Below are 21,505 nucleotides of genomic sequence, written 5' to 3'. Positions count from 1 at the left end.
AGCACCATTTATTTGATTGCTTTGTGATTTTTATAAATTTGCACCTGTTCAACCCCGTTTGAGAATTCGATGGCTTACTGCTGAAAGCTCTTAGATGCGGATAGGAAAATGATTTGCTTGGATGAGTTAACAAATGCGGTAGAAATACGTTGTCCTGCGCGACGAGAAAAAAAATAAAAGGCGCTTGTCCTGGATAAAACTTCAGTTATCATCAAGACCATTCGACAACAAAACAAAACCATTGTGAACTGGAAAGTGGAGCTGTTGGTTCGATGTGTTTTTTTTTTTTAACACGTGCTGTAATACTGGATACTAGAGCTGGATTTCAGCTAAATATATAAAAACGAACTTATAAAAGACTCGTGTATCAATATATGTCACTATATCCACCAACGTTTAAGATATTGTTACTCTTGCTTTGAAAAGAGTCCCCAAACGTATCGCGCCGTTCGTGTTGAATAGAAAAGGAAAACTTTGATACAGTAGCTCCCTCTGTTAAAAACGCCTTTTGTTAAATCCTGTGTTTCAACCATAAGGGGTATTTCAGAATCCATTCAAGAATACGTCGTCGGCAGCAGTATCTTGCTTTCCTCAGCAAACATTCGGGGGGGAAATCAGCTTTAAACAGAGAGGTGGCACACGTAAGCTAACAAAGAGAACTGGTTTTTCTTTTAATCTCGGCGTTTTCATTATTGGCACAGAACGACGCGTGGAGGAGGCAAAGGAAATCTGGGGGGGCTGTGGGGGCTATTAGAAAGTGTGCCGGCTGAACGAAGAAAAAGTCAGCGTGAAGAAGCCATTGTGAGGAATGGGAGTTAATCACTTTAGCGGCACACGTTTGCGTTAAGAAGCAGCCATTGTACACTCTACCCCCCGGGGGGCAAAGGTTCCCCCCCTCCTCATTCCAAGGCAGTATTTACATGTCAGTTATGCAAAAATGTGGTTGTTGAATGAAAGAAACCCGCCCCTCTGCATGGTTGCTGGCTGGCTGCTGGCTTGATATATTCACTGACTGGTTCATACAGGGGAACGCATGTCTTCTGTGCGCCGAGGAAGAGAAGGACAGGTCTACTTGTCACTTCAAGGGGATGTTTTGCGCTGCCAGTAAGTCGTATCTCTTCCTACATTCAACGCTCGTTGGCTTTTTCTCAGTCTTGTCTCGTCTTTTCGGGGATTTGTGGATTTAGTGGAGAGACTTAGACAAAATAAAAAGCGTATAACGTTACCCCAAGCGCGCCATGTGCGCAATTGCACTGAAATATAAATGCATTCTTGACAAGACCCATTAAGATCAAACCAAAGAATGAATATGTGCAGTGGTGTGCAGATAACTGTAGCAAAAACGGACTTTTTACACCATTGTCTGTACTTTTAAAGTACCTGACTTCCTCACGAAAAAGGGAGCAAGCGTAGTTGTATAGCGTGGGAAATGTGCCTGTGAGGTCGTCTTCGGAGTCGGTGTTTTTTGTTGAAGGACGTACATGCGGTGTTCACATATCTTCGTTTAAAAATAAAGCATTGTGAGTTTAAAAATAAATACTTGCTTGTGGGGTCACAGTTACGGCGCGATGCAAAATCAGAAAAAAGAGAATTCATTCAGTTCATTTTGCAGACTGCTGTTACACCAGATAAGCTTTTAGAGTTTACATGCCTACATTCACGTGGTAAAATCTGTTAAACTGGTAGAAAAAGAAAGGAACCTGACACTCTACAGTCCCATTCTCTCTGTTATGCATTAACCTGACATAAAAATGCAGGTGGAAACGTTTTGTAAACGTCACACGTTTAACAGTGTAGTTAAAAGAACTGCAAAATGTCTGGCTTCTAAAAGGCAAATGAAATTCCACTGCTTATTACAGCAGAGAGAATGCACAGCAGTTAAATCTCCCTGTTAATTCAGTAAATGGTTGTCTGAAGCAGGGATCAGGTGGCTTAGATGCCTAAAGCCCCATTTATCAACTTTTGAAGCCCCCTCCCTAGCCTTTGTTACCAGCATGATGACTTAAAACAGCTCCAGCTTAGTCCCTGGCGAGCTGTAATGTCCCTTTGGCAACACCTGGGCCCATAAGCAGTTTTTGGATGGGAGACCATAAAGAAGGGTTGGGTCCCATTTACACCAAAGGTGGTGCAGCCTATACTTAGTGAACTGTGGCTTGGTGATCGTTGCTGGGGAAGTTGGAAGCAATTCCCCCAAAAAATTAAATCTGAGGTTTTTAATTATAGTACAGTTCACTGTGCCACATGAGCATGGCTCACATCCCAATTAAATTAAGTGCTCATAGAGGGAAAACAAGCAGGAAAGCCACCTGGATCATCGCTAAAAGAATCTACAAGCCGTAAATTTAAAAAGATTGTACTGATGAAATGTGTTCAACCTCATCTGTATTGTACCAGCAGCAACCCAAAATCATACATTAATAAAGGCAGGAAAAAATAATACTTTTCCATGTTCACTCACTGGATTACAATAATAGTGTTTTAGAAAACTCAGGTTTTATGTCAGATTCAGGCTTAATATCACTGTGCTTTCAGTTTTGACTAATATGAGATAGGACTAAGTGAGCACATTTAACATTTTGTACTTACCGCTTGTGGTGCTTAGTTCTAAGCTCAAGACAGGTTGCCTAAATTTGGCGTTAATTTGCCCTGTTTATAATCAGTGATGTGTTCTTGCAGGAAGTTGTGTCCATTTAGTGTTGAGCCCTACAGCCCTACAGTCCATGTTTGTGGTCTAGTGACGGGCACAGTTTTTGTTTTTTCGTTTGATATCTTCCCCATGTGGAATCGCCAATGTTTTGACATCTCAGCACATGGCTCTGACCCCTGTACACACACACAGAGGAAAAAGAAGTGCTGACAGACTCCTCTGACCCACCTGTCCATCAGGTAGTTCAAGGTGTACAGCAGTGCACAGGTGGTGCAGCATGAATTGGAGCAGAAGATTGTCTCTTGCTGACGTCAGCTTAGGTGTCCCACCTGAGCCTGCTGGTATTCCACCTGAGTCTGCAGGGGTCGATGTCTAATCTCAAACCTGCTCCTGGCAGCACAGATTGCACTGCTTGAGGTATCCCAGTGACATGACCAAGGCTCTTTCTCTGAATAACAGGGGATCACACTTCAAGCAGTGCTCAGAGCAAACTCCTTTACCTATTAAGAACATAAGAATGGTTACCAACGAGAGGATTCTATTTTGCCTGTCTAGCCCAGTTGATTGCTTGTAGCTAAATGTTTGGGTTATCTGATTCAGAGGTTTCTTCATAGAAGCTAGACTATCAGTTTGACCAACTAGCTGACTGGTCCAGATCCCCATCCTTTTTGTGTTAAGCTGTGCCACGAATGGTAAATTCCATGTAGTTTCCACTTGTGTCCTCAGTTTAGCATTTCACTGTGCATTCTGAAGAATTCCACCCTTAAGGACTCTCGGTGCTAGAATCAGGTCCCCTCATAGTCTTCTCTGTTAAAGTCTAGGAGTGTTCAGTTCTACTATTCGGCCATTGCTGTGCGCCCAGGGTTGTACCTGGGTGTTGTTTTGTTGACCATTTGCAGAGCAAAAATTTGTTTTTTTTGCCATGGTTACGAAATTGCATACAGTATTCTATATGAGGTCTTGCCAGTGTATTGTAAAATGTTAACCTATGAGCCCTTGATTAAATTTCTACACGTTTAACTATTCTAAGACTTCTCTGCAAAAAATTGTCATTTTTTCTTTCCTTTATTTTGCCAGGTAAGTCAATTAGGAACAAAGTCTCATCTACATTGGGGAGCTGGAGACCCATTTATACAACAGGACCCTTAACTGGTGTGATCTCTGTTAAGTAACTTGCTCAAGACTGCAAGGGTTCTTACTCACTAAACATTACTGGAACTGGCATACATTTTTTATATTTTCCATACTTCTGCCACCTCCCGTTTTGTCTGACATAGACAGATACATTCTTGGCCAGAGTGTTTGCCCTGTACTTCAGCTCTCAATATCATTTACTGGCTAGGTTAGATGAGAGAGCGTGCACTATGACAGATGACCTCCTTAAGGCCCTCTGCTCTTCTCTCAACGGGTCTATTTCATTCAAAGTAGTCAGTGGAATCTCAATAATAAAACCTTAACTGCCAGCCATCTCTACCCTGAGACTTATCACCATTAATGGATGAATGACATGAATGAAGCACAAATATAGGATTTTATTCTATTTGTAGCCTCATAAAGTTGCTTAACATTTTTAATTTAGTGCGGTATTCCTGAAATATTGATGTATGCCTTTTTGTTTTGCACATCCAGAATGAGATCTGTAGTACATGTGCACTGCAAAAGACTGGGCATTGTGTAAAAGACCTGCCCACTGTCAAAGTCAGTGTTCAATAGCTTCCTGTTCTGCTTTTGTAGCTTTTCTGCTCCAGCTGTGATTTGTCTAACAGCTTCAGGTCCTATTCTTTTTTTTTTCTTGCCATAGGAAACGGCACATTTTAAAACTATTTAACACATTCAAGGTCAATTATTAAGAGGTGTAAAGACTCACGTGAACCCCTAGACCATCTGTAATCACAAAAACAATTGATTTCCAGTGCTTTAAATATGAAAGATGATTGATTGCAGCACAAAGGACATCTCAACCTCTTTTGGTGTAAATTAGTTTCTGTCAATGGAGAGGTGATCGATGCCTAACGACTTCCTTTCTCTATCCAGGTTCGCCAATGGGAGCCATACAGGTTTCTTTCTGGGGCTATGAACGGGCTACGTACCATTACCACTCAGATCTCGACAGCACACGTTAAGGCCAAACGTGCTTCCCCTTCCGCCGTGCCATTGCTGGAGCCAGCAGAACCATGGGCAGCGTGAGCAGCTTGATCTCGGGTCACAGCCTCCACAGCAAGCACTGCCGGGCTACGGAGTACAAGCTGAGGAAGACCACCCAGGCGAAGAAGACGCGCCGGGATGCCGACGGATTGCTGCGCTACGGATTTGCTCAGGACTCGGCCAACAACAATACCAAAGCGGTCTCCCAAGCGGGCAGGAGCGAGGACTTCTTCTATATCAAGGTGAGCCACAAGCCCAGAGCCGCCCCCAAATGCCAGGGTGCGAGGCCCACTATAGTGGCAGAAGACCCAAAGGGACCAGCGGGCACGGAGCCTGGCAACATCACGCCCCCCAGACTGGTGCCATTTTCTGGGAAGCTCGAGAAGGTAAGTAAGGGGGAGTTCATCTTTTGTTTATAAGCTAAGATCACTATATTGGCCATATACAATTTCTTGGATTAGGAATTTCTTTTTGCATACCCCAGCTTGTTCTCCATGAGACACACAGCCACACAGACAGGGGGAGGGAAGCTTGAGGTTAGAGCACAGAGTCAGCCACTTATACAGCACTCCTGGAGCTGTTGGGGTTAAGGGCCTTTGCTCAGGGGCCCGACGGAGTAGGATTCCTCTGCCAGCCGCAGGATTTGAACCGGCAACCTTCCAGCCACAGTGCCACAGAGAACATAACAAACAGAGGAGGTCATTTGGTCCATCCAGCTTCTTAGGTTTCAGTAGATCACTCGATTTGGATAATGACAGCCGACAAATATAAAGGAATGGTCTTGACTTTGCTGTCAGCTCTCCTGGCTAAGGAAATGATCAGCCTTGTCACACCCCTTCTCCCCAGATGAGCCAGGGAGAAAATGCTGCAATGGTGGTGTTGAGGTGGAGGGAGGAGTGCTGGGAAACACACTTACAGCCACTGGTGCAGCCGGGGAACAATTATGTGCAGGGGAGTGGAAGTTAAACTAATGAAGTTAAACACCAGTTATTTCAGACTCCTGCAACCCTTTCTGTAAAACAGCACCACCTGTTCCCAGTTTTAAATGCACTTCTCCTAAGTTTCTGTGTGCATCTTCTGGTGCAAAGTGGTTATGTGTTAATTCTGGGGATGTCCATGGGGTTGACTTTGAAATACTTGAATAACTAAGGAGGTGGCATGGTGCTGCAGTGGTTAACACTGCTGCCTCACGGAGCTGGGGCCCTGGGATCAATTCCAGACTAGGGTGTGATCTGCGTGGAGCTTGTACAGTATGTTATCCCCGTGGACATACTGGTAGGTGAATTAGTTTCTGGGAAAATTGGCCCTGGTGTGAATGTGTGTGTGTTGCCGTCCTTGTCTGTGTGAGCCCTGTGATGGACTGGCGTCCTGTCCAGGGCGTATCCGGCCCATTGCTTGCTGGGATGGGCTCTGGCTCCCCAGCGATTGGATAAAGTGATTAGAAGATGGATGGATGGAATCAGTATGGATGTGCCCTCTGGGAGCTGAGGCTGTTGCCATGCGTCTCCTTCCTACAATTGTACTTTGCATCTTTTAGTTGGTGGGATAAATAAAAATAGTCAAAATTCCACAAACCAATATGCTTAATTAGGTTAGTAATTCTAAAAATGGAAACACTAGCTTCCGCACAACAGACAAACATTGGCTTTTTAGAACAACAACTCTGAACTTTTTTATTTTTGTCCATGGTGCTGCAATGTAAAAGAATCCAATTTAACTATTAAAAACCAGAAAACACAAGTGATTGCGTACAGCGGTGTTTCGGGTCAGCTGTTTTATCCTGCCATCCTTACTAGAATTAAATGCTTCTATGGCTGGGGAAAAAAGCCCAGCTGTGAGGCAGTTGGTGCTAAGCTCTGACAAAGGCCAACACAAGATAAATGCAGTAGATTGAAAATAATCCGTGAGCCCTTTACCGAAACTCTGAAGGCTTTCTGTTGTCAGGTCAACTTCATTAAGGCTCAAGACTGATGAGGTAAGAATGCCTTGATCTCTGAAAAAGATTTCATCCATTGCCAGGGCTATGCTTAAGCAAACCTTCCTCTCAATAGCTCTTTATACCCAAAGCAAGCCAGAACCTGAGACTGTGGAAAGGTTCCAAGTGTTCATGCATGAAGTCAGAGAGCAGGAATGCTGATTCAACAAGCTTACCTTCTTCACTTCTCTTCAATGGTTTCTGTTCTTTATGGGAAATGTTGGTGCCGTAAATCATTACAGAAAGGCCTGTGTACAGTGGGATAGAGCATTTTTTTTACTTAGGACTGCCTGTGCAGCATGAACTGGATGAAACAGTCAGGTGTATAGTACCATGAGCTTTTATTTCTTTAAGTAAAGATGGTCACTGTGTTCATTACACTGCTGTGGAAATCAAAGTGCTCGTCCACATCATGTGCAGTAGGAGCAGCTAGCAGGGGTCTTAACCTGCAGTTCAGTGGTAGTAGCAGAAAACGGCATGTATGACTGTACAGTCCTGGAGGCTACATTCCTATGCAGTATGCTCACACTTGGTATGGAAATAATTTGTTAAACAAGATAAATTCCAGTCATGGATTATAGGGTCTTAAGCAAGGGTGCCCAACCTTTTTTAATGTAAGATCTAGTTTTCCACTTGCCAGTCCAGCGCGATCTACCACTGTGAATTTGAAGCTCTGATATAGGAAAAACAGACTGTGGGCACATCAGTACAATAATGATATCCATCCCTACAATTACAGCAAATAAAAGCAAGTGACTCATGCTACACTGAACCGGTAATGTTCCCCATTTTAGAGAAAAGAATATCCCATCTTAATGTGAGTAATTTGTTTTGAACGTGGTGACACTGCTGTTCATGTCGATGACATTTTTATTTTGTCCCTGCAGCTCGACATTCAGCTCATTCAGCAGTTCAGTCAAGTCTAAATGCTTGATGCTAAATCTAGACGCCACTGGTCATCCTCTAATTGGGCATATTCACCACTTGAGAAACTCTTTTATTTCAGGCACCAGCTGTCTGAACCTTGCCAAAAATGTTTGTTCTTGATATCCCCAAACAGACAATCAACAGCCTCAGCAAACGTTTTTTTATTACTTCTGGATCCCTGAATGACTTTTTGTGTTTAGCCAGGACTTGGCTCACACAGAATGATGTGATGATGGCCACTTTCCCTCTTGTATTAGGCCTTGTAAAAACCGACTACTGCTAATTGAGATTTTTCTTTTCTGTAACTGAAAGTCCATATCATACGTTTTGTGTGCAGTTTTGAAATGTTGTTCTATATTTCCCTTTTGCACATAGACGCTAGCATTGCAGTTCCAGTCTTTTGCATATTCTATCACTGGAAAGGAACAAAGAATCTAAAATGCACAATTCTTTTTGTTTCCCTCTACCCTGAACTACAGTACTTCTATTAAGGTCAGACCTGAGCTTTGCAGCATGTGGGTTCATATATCCATATAAACAGGCTGGACCTGTACTTCTCAATATACACTACAATAACATAAATGAACAATTTAATGGATTTTTAACAAAAAATAACCCTTTTACTTGATCTGTGCAGAGCACTATTTTGAATGGATGAAAATACCAATTGCTCAAAATACGCTAGATGGAAAAAGTAATTAGTTTTAATTGCCTATTCACAGTGTAGGTTTTGGCTCACAAGAGTGTAATTAAATCATTAGCTTGCTTTACAAATTTCTCTGCTTTTCATTCCTCTAATACATATTAAAATGTTCAACTTTCCTCCACTCAGGCATCATAGGCTTAGATTAGCAATGTATACACACTCTACATATTGCCTAGTGTGTGCACTGCTTTTCTCTCAGGTCCAGAGCTATTAAAAGAGGCCCACAAGCAATTAAAATGTGATCATGGTGTGACTACAAGTGGAAAAGAATCTAAAAATAGAAGTTTAATTACATTTATTAGTACCCATCACTGTTTCGGTAACCTAACCTTAGGATTTCAAAATTCAACCCGCAGACTGAAGGCAGAATAAGAGCATAAGAAAGGTTACAAGCAAGAGGAGATCATTTAGCCCATTTAACTCATTTGGTTGCAAAACTGAATCTCAGATCTTATCCAGCCCTTTTTCGAAACAAGTAATGGCGTATCGGCTTCTGTAACATCCACTTGTTCCGGACTCCCAGAATTCCATGTGCAAAGTAGAGTCTCCTGTTCTCCAAGTTAAAAAAAAGCAAACTGGAATTAGGGCAAAATGCAAAATAGCACAGATTTATGACAAGCTGTGGTAACCCAAGGAAACAACTGCATGTTGTAAATGTTTGGTACAATCTGTCTTTACCTGAATGTCTGATTTAACAAGTTCTGTGATGTCAAGGGGTTATTCGACAGTGTTAAACAACAGCCTGCTACATTTCTTCTGTTACAGTAACGAGCACCCTGGACTGACCCCATGACCTCTCACAATATATTATGGGTTGTTTGATTTTTAATTGTATGCACATTAAACCAGGGATAGCATGATGATTTGTTTTCCCCAAATGCGAGTTCTTACAAATCCCTTTTAAACTCAGTGAAGGAGCTTATTAGTGGTAGCTCATGGAACTGCAGACAGGTGCTGATGCTATTTTTTAAAAGAATTCCTGATTATTGGTCAACTTAATTGTTTTCAACCTCCAGATATCAAACAACGCATAAAATGCATAAAAGTCGTTAATTGCAAGAAGAGGATCCCTGTGTTTAGCTCTTTCATTTGCATCCACAGGATTTTTGTTCAGTCACTTATTAAGGATTTTTAAAAGCACCCTGTAGTGATTTGTAATCTAATGGTTTTCCATGCAAATCAAGTAGCCTAATTACTTAGAAGGGTGTCATTTATTTTCAGTTTATAGATCAGGTTCCAAATGCTTGTAACAAGTCAGATTGAGAAATTGAATCTACAGTATTGCATTCCATACAGTTCAAAATGTGGTGAATGCACTTTACTGAGATAGTACAGGCCTTTATGGAGTAAAGGTAATAGTAGGGCTGGGCGATATGGCCAAAAACATTATCACAATAAGAATTTTCATATCAGTCGATATCGAATTATCGCCCAGCTCTAGGTAATAGTGGTGGAAATAAAAAAGGGAGACCAGTACAAGATGGTGAAAAGTGAGCTTTGGGGACCAGAAACAAAAAATTCCTTATGTTTTGGACCTTCCTTATGTTTTGCCTGTAAACACATTATGGTGTCCTGCCAATGTAACCTCGTATTTTCTTTTGTCAGGGCACTGAAAAGGGATTGATACGGCCTACAGCATTTAAACCAGTGATTCCAAGGAACAGCAATTCTACAGAAAGCCATAACAACTTGAATCATATCATAAGCAAAAGGCTGAGCCCCGCTGAAACCGCAAATGGGCCGGAGCCAAAGCCAGATAACAACTCTGGTACTTTATCGGACTCGGGGCGCAACTCCATGTCCAGTCTTCCAACCCACAGCACCAGCGGGAGCTGTCAGATAGACAACATTAGCACTTGCCCGCAGGGCCCGCAGATTAGATGCGGGGTCTCGGCTCAGAACACCAGCCCGTCGCAGAACGGCAGCAGCAGTGGCCGTGCACACAGCTGCAGCGTGGCCAACAACAAGGCCGCACCCTCCTCGGAGACCGGGCCGAGGCCGCAGGGCCGAGACGGCACCCCGCCCGAACAGGCCGCCTTTTCGGACAGCGCCGCCTGCGTGCGGTCGCCCATCTCCACGGACGAGACCCTCATACAGCAGCTGGAGCAGAGGCTGCTCGAGAGGGAGACGGAGCTGCAGGAGCTGCAGGTCAGCTTCGAGGAGAAAGAGGTGGACACCTGCCAGCTCTTTGAGGAGAAGCAGAAGTACTGCAAGGAGGAGATGGAGGGGTTGAAGCAGAGGTGTTCCACCAAGCTGCGGCAGGTCTCCCAGAGGGCAGTGAGGGCACAGCAGACCCTGCAGCTGCAGGTCCTCCAGCTCCAGCAGGAGAAGAAGCAGCTGCAGGACGACGTGATGCACTTGACGCAGGAGAGAGACTTGCTGGAGGTCAAGCTCAAATCCTACGAGAAGGAGCAGACCCAGCTGGCTCCAACTCTGGAGGAAACGCAGTGGGAAGTAAGTCTTTCAATGCTCTTACTGTAGTGCTGAGTTGTGTTAGATTTTCCTCTATGATGCTGTATGACATGTGCTAGAGAAACCTGTGTAAAACTACCAATGAGCAGCCATTCAGCCCCTGTAGCCCCTTTAGTAATTAGCTGATCCAAGGATCTCATCCAGCTGATCGTTAAAAGAAACCAGGGTGTTGACTTCAATCACAGGGCTGGGTACCTTGTTCCAGAACCCCAATGCCTTTTGGAATTGAGCTCAATCGAAAGCGCTTCTGCATAACCATGGAAATGCATAAAGTTAGCACCAGATTCCCTGGGGTCAAAAGGTTCTCCACGTTTTTTGTAGGTATGCCAAAAATCTGGAGAGATCTCCTTGCTAAAACAGCAGCTGAAGGAATCTCAGGGAGACGTAAGTCACAAACTGAATGAAATAGTTAACCTGAAAGCCATCCTGAGGGAAACCAAAAGCAAGATGGAAGCTTTAGAGCAGAAGATCAAGGAGCTGGAGGAGACTGTCCGTGCACGAACTGTGGAGGTGGAGGTAGGAAAAGGCCAGCATTATTTACTTTTTAATTACGCTGTCTAGCCCTACACTGTGTCTTAAACTATCCCTTACTTTTGCTTACACTTACTTTACAAATGAATTAAACATACAGATGCTGAGTATAATTAATTCAAGTTGACTATAAAAATCACTGCATTAACTATTAAGGAGTTTGTGTGGGATTCTACAACTATTCTTTTTAAATTTTTTAAGTACTTAAAGACTTTCATAATTAACTTATAGGAATTTCATCATTGAGAAAGACAATTTACTATAAGAAGGACAATGGCTTTTAAGCACGTGGAGGAGCAGAAGACATTTAAGATGCTTAAAACTTTGACACTGGGGCCTTGTTTACAAAAGTAAATAAAACTTAATATTTTTAAAGCACAGTTTAAAAAAAAAAACGTTCAGGCAGGAGTAGGTTAGTTACTGCACTGAGCCGCAGATTGACTCCATCGGTTGGATTTGATTATTTTGCCACATTCCCTGAAGGCACAGATCTGCTCGTTACCCGGGCCTGCTGTCGTTTTCTCCAGGTCTGCGAGAACGAGCTGCAGCGCAAGAAGAACGAGGCAGACCTGCTGAGGGAGAAGGTGGGCCAGCTGGAGACAGACATCAGGAACATGAAGCAGGACCTGGCTCTGGCCAAGGAGGAGCAGCAGAGAAGGAAATCCGAGGCCAGCGTCCGGGGGCTGGCCGGACAGAGCAGAGGCAGGGGCCAGAAGGGAGGACCAGAGGACACAGAGGCCCTTCAGAGAGAGGTGGAGAAACTGAGGGCGGAGCTGAGAGAGGAGAAGCAGAAGAAGGAGAGAATGGCAAGCAGTTTCCAGCTGGAGAGACTAACCTGGAACAGGGAGAAAGAGAAAGTCATCAGATACCAGAAGCAGCTGCAGCACAATTACCTGCAGATGTACAAGAAGAATCAGGACTTGGAGAAAATCCTGAAAGAGCTCACCGTCGAGCTGGAGAGTCGGACAGACCTAGACATGGACATCCAAAGCGCAGACATTCACTACGAGGACATCATAGCCACTGAGATATGATCTCCCAGGATGCTGCAAGACCTGGTCTCAGAAAATAATGGAAAAAGCACATTCTCCAACCCTAGAGGTCTGTTTTCCCCGTGGTGCACTTCAGGAAATGTCTTTATCCTTTACCAAGGATTTTGGGCTATCTTTGTTACATAAACTTTGCCCTTTGATATCTGCAGTGATATTTTCCATAGTAGTTTGGAGTCGCAACTGCTTGAGGTTTATATTGATATCCACTGGGTATTTATTGGCTAAAAAATAGTACCAAAATACTATACCTCTCCATGCGCTGGTACATCTCTTCAGTGCATCAGCGCATCTAATTTAATGGATTTATCCCCAAATAAGTTGCTGTATAGATGTTTCACCTACTAGAATTATGACCTAAATATACTTATTGCATGACTCAGAACTTGCACAGAAGTGGTGCTATTAGGTAACAGAAAATGATGCAATTTATGTTCAAAGATTGGTAATCCCGAAAACCAGACGTGCAATAACGCTGAACCACCTTCAGTTGTCAAAGCAAGTTGCTTACCCGCGCAGTTTTCACAGTCATTGAGAGGGTTTTCAGTGGCCTTCAACAAAGAGCAAAAAGGTGTCTTGTTCTGAAATACAGAAACCTTCACCAACAGAGCAGACACAGATCTACTTTGATTTTATCAGTCCTGTCACATCAAGGTGCCTCATCCACCCCTCTGTTGAGGAAACTTCCCTTGGGAATTAAAAGCGTCAGTATTTCCATGCACTGACCCCAGTGCATGCCATGAACGGTGCCTGATCCCTATTAACAATGTGTGGCCAAATAAAGCATCTTCAATTTTAAGATTGGAAGTAGTTTAAAAAGGCTGTGACAGGAACCATATATCCCACTAGCATTAATTAAAACAGATCGCAGCTGACTTTTCATAGAACCAATGTATGAACATCAGCTGCAAGTCAGATTTGTGTATCATGTGGAAGTTTCTGACCTTTACTTTTTTTGTTACCTATTTCTTATACCAAAGCAGTTGGATCCAATATTGTAACACTGAGTAGTAGTGGAGGCCTTCGAGAGGTGAAAAGCTCGAAATGTATAAGAACTATACTTCACCTCTGCCATATGTTTGAAAATAAATGCCTTACTTGGCTTAAAAATATATATATATACTTGCAGCAAAACAAGACCGTTTTTAAAGCAATAGATTCCTTTAGCAATGTTAAATCATTCCATTTTGCTCTCACAATGCTGACTGTAAAATAACAGTTACTTAGTTTCTCGCCTCAGAATCTGTCTTGTGTATTTAGAGAAGAGAGAAGGAGTGACCTAGTTAGAGCTCCCGCAGTATTTTAACCCCAAATGGAGGATTCAAAATACATACAGCTCCACACGAGGGGTCTGATAATCAATATTCATAACGTGCTGTCACTGTTTTTTTTTTACAAAGTCATTTTCGGCATCCTTAAGGTGTTAGGTTGGAGAGATCTGGAAAAGAATTGTACCTTGTCAAAGCCAGCGTTGTTTGTTTGAAACACGTGCTGTAAAATATGAAACATGAAAGACACAACAGCACTCCACATCACAGTGCAAAAGTTTTATAACATTATAAGCCGTCTTTTGGGTGAACAATTTGTTGTTTGTTTCGAAACGCTACAAAAATAAAAAAAAGAACTCGAGAATCATATTATTTTTCCCACCATTACCATTAAGTTTTTGTGGAGAGGAACATACAAATGGTTTTCTGCACGCTCTTAGCCAGCACAATTTGACACAATCAGGTACTCTAAAACAGATGTTTGGCTGAGGAATTATTTTTACAGCAGTCCCTCAAAATACCCAGCTGATTAATGGGTTGCGTGTTTGCCTGTAAAAAGGCTTGGCTTGGTACAAAAGAGGCGAGATAATGGAACCTTGACTTTTCATCAACACTACAGGGGCCTTAAAGGGGCATTTTGTTAACGAGATCCCAGTGATAACCAGCACTGAATGGCAGTGACAGGAGATAAAAGCCCTATTAACAATACATGACAGGCTTGTATCAATATTTTACAGGTACTATGCACATAGGCCAATTGGTAGACTTGTCCACACTGCCACCGTTATTTAGAAGGGAGTCATTATCTTCCTTTTGCTGCTTTGTGAGCGGCACTCATCAGTTTTTTTTAAAAAGCATTCTCTTGAACTGGGCGCATCAGAACCTTTTTTGTGTTCACCCATCTGCCATTTTATAGAGTAATTAAAAAATCTTTTGGAATGTGTCTCAGAGATACAGTAAATGAACATATTTGTTCCTTAAAAAAACAAAAGTTGCAGATGACAAGACTGACAGTATAAAGCACTAGTAACTGTAAAGGAAGATGGTCTAGAAATGGTTATTTTTAAAGTACTCAAGTAAATGCTGAAGCCTGTGAAGGATTAAAGGTGTAACCGAGTCTCCTTACCGCCAGTCACTTCATTGGTTAAGTAGAAAAGTAGGGAGATAATCTAGCTAAGTAGCTATTTACTGCCGCAGAATATTTTCTGGTCTCAGACTTGTGTAAGAGAAGCCTTACAGATCACAATGAGAAGGACAACCTATGTATTCCCCCAGTTTATTCCTGAAACTTTGTGTTTGATTGAGTGCTGCAAACACAGATACTTCCCATTTTGGGGGGTTTGGCTTTCTTCTAAACAAAGAATTGAAGAGAAACATTCACAAAAACAAGCTGTTACTTAAAGTCATTACAGACATGCTTGAGTTGATTTCTAGACCATCCACCCTTATATGGTTGTGGGGTACATCTTTTGTAAAAAATTAAATACTTAAAGTACTAGGCACAATCAATTTGTTTTGGTTTTGGTTTTTGTTCATCTCAGCTGGCTTGTGTTCTGCATTACCATACGGGTACTAACCAAGTGTTTTTCATAAAGGGGGATCAGCCTTATCAGGGCAAAAAACAGATCTGTACATATTTCGATTGGCTCTTTCTTGCCAAGGCAGGAATAAAATGCACTTCAGTTGTTTCCCATTGGGCAGCTAAATATGCCCAAATGAAGCTGGTGCCTTTTCTTTTTCTCAGTAGACACATTGACAAAACAAAGACTCTAGAAATCAGGCTTGGTCATCTGCAGTTTGACTTTTTGACGAATAAGAACTCAGTTGTCACATTTTCACAATACCATGAAAATAAAAAGAAAGTGCAACTTGGTACATGTATCTTTCCGATCTAGGTAGACTCAGCCTTAAATCAAGACTGGATGTGTGTCACTTTAGAATCGATCACATTTTAACAGAACGCTAAAAGTACACTATTTTCCTGGAACTGTGTTCCTGTTTCTTACAAAAATATGTACCTTCTTCTTCACATTTTTGATTCAGCTTAAATTTCTCACCTGTCTATCAGCATACTTTCTGATAAACACTTCTCACAGATGGGTAAAAGGGCAGTGACATGAGGAAGGTTTTTTTTTTATCCTGCACAATGATGTTTTATCATTGGGTCAAAGGGAGCAACATTAATATTCTTCCCCTGCGCACTTCCTTGTGGTAACTATTGAGAAGTCTTTTCCAAAGTTTCCATTTAAAGGCAATCAGCACTCCACAAATAATGACCGAAGCAGCAGAAAAGTAGAAATAATTATGCAAAACAAGACAGAACTAATAATTTCAGGAAAAAAACCTCCTTCAAAACTTTAGTTTGTAAAACATTAAATGCAGCCAATTAAGTCTTAGTTTCCCTTTTTTCATATCCCATGATGCTTGTGTAAAATTCTGCATTGTAGAGCACAATTTTAAATATGCAAATGTGTTCCCTTAGAGAGTTACATTTTTCAGCAGTGTCTCTGCTGAAGAAGCATCACTTAATAATAATAATAATAATAATAATAATAATTGCTTACACTTATATAGCGCTTTTCTGGACACTCCACTCAAAGCGCTTTACAGGTAATGGGGACCCCTCCACCACCACCAATGTGCAGCCCCACCTGGATGATGCGACGGCACCCATAGTGCGCCAGAACGCTCACCACACACCAGCTCTCAGTGGGGAGGAGAGCAGTTCCCTTCAGACATTTAACAAATGGAAAATCCAGGTCAGAGCAAAGTTGATATTTGCAGAAATTTTACAGCCAGACTACCATGTCTCAGAAAATGCCTCTGCACAAAACAGGCATACAGTATATGCAGGATTTGCATAAAACTGAGCATAAAGTTTTTTACAGAAGCAAGAAGGGATATGAGAGAGAAACAGGGAACCTGAGATGTAAATAATGACATTTCATATTTTGTTTCTAGTAAAAAAAAGTGCTTTGGAAGTGTCAAAGTCTTACTTCTTGGAAAGAAGGGAGGGGATGTACTGTAAATTGAACACTTATGCACAGGATTTTCTCCTCTGTTTGCATGTTATGATGCCAATGGCTTGGCAGAAATTTCATCAGAGGTTCTTCTCCTGCACCTGAACTTTCAAACACTGTCAATATCCGTCTGTGTGAAATAAACAGTCACAGTAAGGCTGGTGACACACAAGAAAAGATATCTGAAATGCACTGTTATTTATGTACTGTATATTTTTTTATTTATTTAAGAATAAAATCTGAAATGCATTGATAAGAAAAGATTCTCCTATTCCTGGAGGGATGGATTGTTTTGGAGCTACTGTATTTAAATTCCATTTGCATCATTATGCAACTGTCCACTGGGTTTTTGTCCCAATTAAGATGTTTACGTTCGTTGAAACTTCCTGAATGACTCCAGACATCAACATTCCAGGCCTGTTTTAGCATGCTCTAAAAAAGACTATTATGCAACATTGTTTTTATGTACTTTTTCATTTAAACTTGTCTGTACATTTCATCTGACCTCTTTGGGAAACAACAACAGCTGAAAACAGCCCAGATGAGTCTTCAGCTCATGTGATATCTGTGTCTCAGTTCAAATACGAAAACCGACCAAAATTACCTCTGGGGAGGAACTAAATCGAGGCTCCTATTTAAATATAATCCTCTTTAAACCATGTCGTGAAGTCACACTCTGAATGAGCACTTATCAGTGAAGCAAGCATATCTCCTCCAGGCTAATCCACTCTGCAAAATGATCCCCTTTCACTGCTTTTACTTGTCTAGACTTATACCAAATCTCCCCCCATCCTCTCTGCCAGACTTATCATTTTGCATCAGAACCTTCTGCCCAAATTCAATTAAACACCCCAGTAAAGGGAGATATTGTTACCAAAGCACCTTTCATAGCGATGTTCTTTGGAGAAGCATGTTACAAAATCCCTCCTCCCCCATCCCACAATTTACTGCTAGAAACCTAAATCCCTTAAAAACAACTTTTCAAGAAAAGACGTGACTCATTATACCCAGTGACGTTATATCTTAAAAATTTTAGACCCAAGTTTAAAACTCTAACGCATCTGGGCTTCTGACAACAAGTACACCAGCTTACCCTCACAGCCTGTTTTATTACCATTTTTTTACTTTAAAGGCATTCCAAGTGTAGTCTTTTAAACTTTTGACTCTACCAATCTACAATGTTTAAATGATAAATAGAGTACAAGATGGAAAACAAGATTTTAAATGTTGAAGACCAGCCATTACTTTTTAAATTGCTCTGCACACCTGCATGAACCAAAATTGAAAGAAAAAGCTGCCAACCTAAGCTGTACAGTACCTGTTAAACACTCATGTGGCTTGGAGAGCACAGTGTAGTTTGACCATTTAACTAAACAATGAGAGTAACTAAGCAACTTAAGCAATAAAACAAATATGCTGTGGCTCTCTAGGGAAAGACTTCAAAACAACAGCTTGAAACTGCTACAAATAAGAGTAATAATTGCGTTTATGTAGCACAGGAGGGCAGTTATATGGTCCTCTCAGTCATGTACAGAATGACCTGGCTCAGCTTTCTACAGAGAGCCAAAACCTCCCAGACAGGCACATTGTTCATAATCAAAATCAAAGCTGGCCATCTTCTGTTTCAATTTTAGAATAGGTCATAGAAAAAAAGCCTAAGAAATCTGTTCCATAAAAACAAATTTGCCCTGAGATCCCAGGATTAATAAACTAGTAACTACTAAATGGGCTAGATAGAGCCAAACAGCCTCCTTTCATTAATAACCTCACTTATGTTCTCAGAATTTATTGATTTTGTAGTTAATGTAAACTGTTCACAATCTAAACACAATAGTTCAGGTGGGTAGCTGTGTCAGCATGCGTAGGCTGCAAAGGAACAAGTAATAGGTTTATTCCATGCTGAAAAAAAGAAGAAAGAAAACACAACGTTTCGGCCCTGGAGCCTTCTTCAGGTGTGAAGAAGGCTCCACGGCCGAGTTTTCTTTTCACACCTGAAGAAGGCTCCACGGCCGAAACGTGTTTTCTTTATTCTTTTTTTCAGCAAGGAATAAACCTATTACTTGTTCATCTAAACATCTGGATTTTCATCAACTCTGCAAATGTAAAGTCAGATGAACAGATCAACTGGAAATATCACGTTACAAGGCAAGACCTGATATAAAAATAATATAATATACAGCAAATGCTACTTAATACCTTTTTAAAAAAAAATCTAACTCTGTTATAACTGACAAGCACAGCAAAAACAACTTCAGTTTCACTGGAACTCAGACCTCCACTATAGGATAGATCTCAAAATATCTCCATATCCAGGAACCAGATAAGTTCTCTGCATGACATTTTCAAAAGTCAACATGTGCAAGAGACAAGTTCAGGATGCATGTCTCAGAATTCAAGCGAGGTGTCTGAGTTCTTTCAAATAGGTAGGTTTTCAATTTATTTCAATCACATGGGCGATAGAAATTATTCTCCTGGTGCTGCTCTTATAAAATTATCAGTGATTTTTCTTCATTCTCAAATGACATAAAAATACTTTTCTTATGTTGTCAGATGAGGTCTGCAGTGTACATGACAGATCATACAAGAAAGAGGAGTTTCATTATGTTTCTCTACCATCCCAAAACTCTCCAACTGTTTGACAACAGTTCAAATGCCCTCATATATTACTGCTCAGTGGCATCAGCATTAACAGAAGATATTATGATAATTCACCAGATCCTGCTGGGAGTCTGATGACAGCCCGACAGCCAGGCATAAAGAGTTTTGCATAAATTAACTCTGGAGGCACAGGCTCACAATCTAATCAAGCAAAAGCTGGAATACTATTCTTCATCATGGTGCGTGAAGACAGATCATCGAGTCTTATCTGAGGGTGCAGTTAACTAGGTTTGAAAATGGTTAACCAGGCCCTTTGGGAACAAAATATTGATTTCACATGTGACCCAAACAGTATAAAGAAGACACTAAAAATCCTTTGTTGGTAAAGAGGAAGTCAAAAAGAACGACTGGAAAAAATGTTAAACACAAATAAAAGTGCACTATATGGTTTTCTGCAAATTAACGGACTACTGTAATTAAGAAGACAGAAAGATGAAAAAATACTTCTGATCATAATCATTATAGCAGACTTTTCCATGTCTAAGTTTCAATGACGATCCTCCAAATCCTCTATAATGCACTGCAGATGCTGGAATTGCACCTCAGAAGAGTTCACGCTAGGCAGTAATGACTTGCGATCATTTGCGTGGAATGGATTATCCACTTTGCAAGTTCAACAAGCTCAGCATTGAACATCAAGGGATTCAAAAGACATGTTCTTTATCAAATTAAGCTACAACTCACTGGCACACCAACCACATCTACCTTACACTGCTTACTGTCAAAACTCTCCCTTCAGAGGAAAGACGCCCCAGCCAATATCTTCTCTCCTATATTTGTCTGTCAAGAAGCTTGATTTAGATTTGGTGTTTTGGAACATCCATTAACACTTCTCAAAATAAAATATTGCAATCAGATACAATATTCAGAAGCATCTAAATGCTTGTATTATGCTACTGTGTGAAGCCAGGGATTAGAAAAGAAAAATCGCAAGGCAAATATTAGCATCTCTCCATCTGGCATCTGACAGACACATACAGTACAAACAAGTATGTTAAGCGCAATTAAAAGTTAACCAAACAAAGATACTGGAGACAATGAAGGTGCCAAGCTCACAAAGGGGGGAAAATCTTGGAATATAACAAAACAGGGAAAACAAATGTACAGGTTTTGGCTTGTTACTGAAATTCCATCAGAAAACAGGAATGTTTGAGCCAAAACAGTCAAACAAGCCAGGCAGCTTTGCAATGGAATTCTAATAAATCTAGGTAAGGCAGCTGAGCTTCTCTGCAGAAGGAGGAAAGCAGACTTGTCAAGCCCCAAAAAAGCAGTTTCAATATGACCAAAACTGCCACATAGGCAGATGAGCTGAATACTTCCATTTGGAAGCAACACTTCAGTACTAGCAAGAACAGTCACCTTTTTGTTTGACAATAAAATAAGATAAATATAAAAATAACTAACACAGCCACTCCGGTATTATATGTATATATAGAACTGTTCAGTTCGCCAAAAAGAGAACAAATTGTCATGCAGTGAAAGTTTTGTGTTTATTTTTATTTGTATGATAGAGTATCAAAAGTTAAAAGTTTTTAAAAAGAGATCAAATTTTAGTAATACCTCTACCAGCTTATATGAAATACAGTACCGTTATAAATAGGATGTACAGGTACTACTTTAATCAATACCCAGGAGAGTAAGGCTGTACAAACAGTATAATTAAAACAACTTTGTACCCATCTAGATTGTGACTATGACACATGACATGGTAATAATAAAACAGAGCTTTGATCCTTCAGGTTGTTTATATAAAGCTTTCAATGCTTCATAGTGTTTTCTTGATTTGGTGTTTTTGAAAACATATGAACCGGGTTTATAAATGATGAGATCACAAACAAAACCAAACAATATTATTTTCTTCTGATATCACTCTCTTCAGAATAAGAAATCACAGAGCTTTTACAGAAATAAGAATACAGCATATACATACTGTAAACTCACCCAGCTACGATTAATTATGAAAAGCACATACAAAAAAGTTTTTAAATCAATGTTCCATGAACTCTAAGACAAGTAACACTATACAAAATGTAAAGTAAAGACAAAAATTGGTATTCATTGGCACTATCTTGGAGAACTGTTGGTCAAAAATCGATGTGGAAAAAGC

At 40.9% G+C, this 21,505-nt stretch overlaps 1 protein-coding gene across 4 annotated transcripts in view; it reads left to right on the top strand.

Moving 5' to 3' along the window:
• lzts1 (leucine zipper, putative tumor suppressor 1) overlaps positions 1–17,001 on the top strand; it is a 45,629-nt gene extending 28,628 nt beyond the window's left edge. Inside the window, exons 1-5 of one of the 4 annotated variants that reach the window (XM_006625296.3) lie at positions 896–1,104; positions 4,682–5,178; positions 10,006–10,854; positions 11,194–11,388; positions 11,931–17,001. In XM_006625296.3, the coding sequence (XP_006625359.2) occupies positions 4,822–5,178; positions 10,006–10,854; positions 11,194–11,388; positions 11,931–12,437 (1,908 nt within the window). In that variant the 5' untranslated portion in view covers positions 896–1,104; positions 4,682–4,821 and the 3' untranslated portion in view covers positions 12,438–17,001. Of the gene's footprint in view, positions 1–895; positions 1,109–4,681; positions 5,179–10,005; positions 10,855–11,193; positions 11,389–11,930 lie in introns of those variants that run through there. The other 3 variants (XM_015339186.2, XM_015339696.2, XM_015338563.2) reach the window with 3 other exon arrangements.
• The last annotated feature ends 4,504 nt before the right edge of the window (positions 17,002–21,505 follow it).

The sequence above is a fragment of the Lepisosteus oculatus genome, chromosome 2 (genome assembly GCF_040954835.1).
Source record: "Lepisosteus oculatus isolate fLepOcu1 chromosome 2, fLepOcu1.hap2, whole genome shotgun sequence".
In the NCBI taxonomy this organism is placed as follows: Eukaryota; Metazoa; Chordata; class Actinopteri; order Semionotiformes; family Lepisosteidae; genus Lepisosteus; species Lepisosteus oculatus.
The sequence above is the reverse complement of the archived record's forward strand: the minus strand, read 5'-3'. Positions and strand labels throughout refer to the sequence as shown.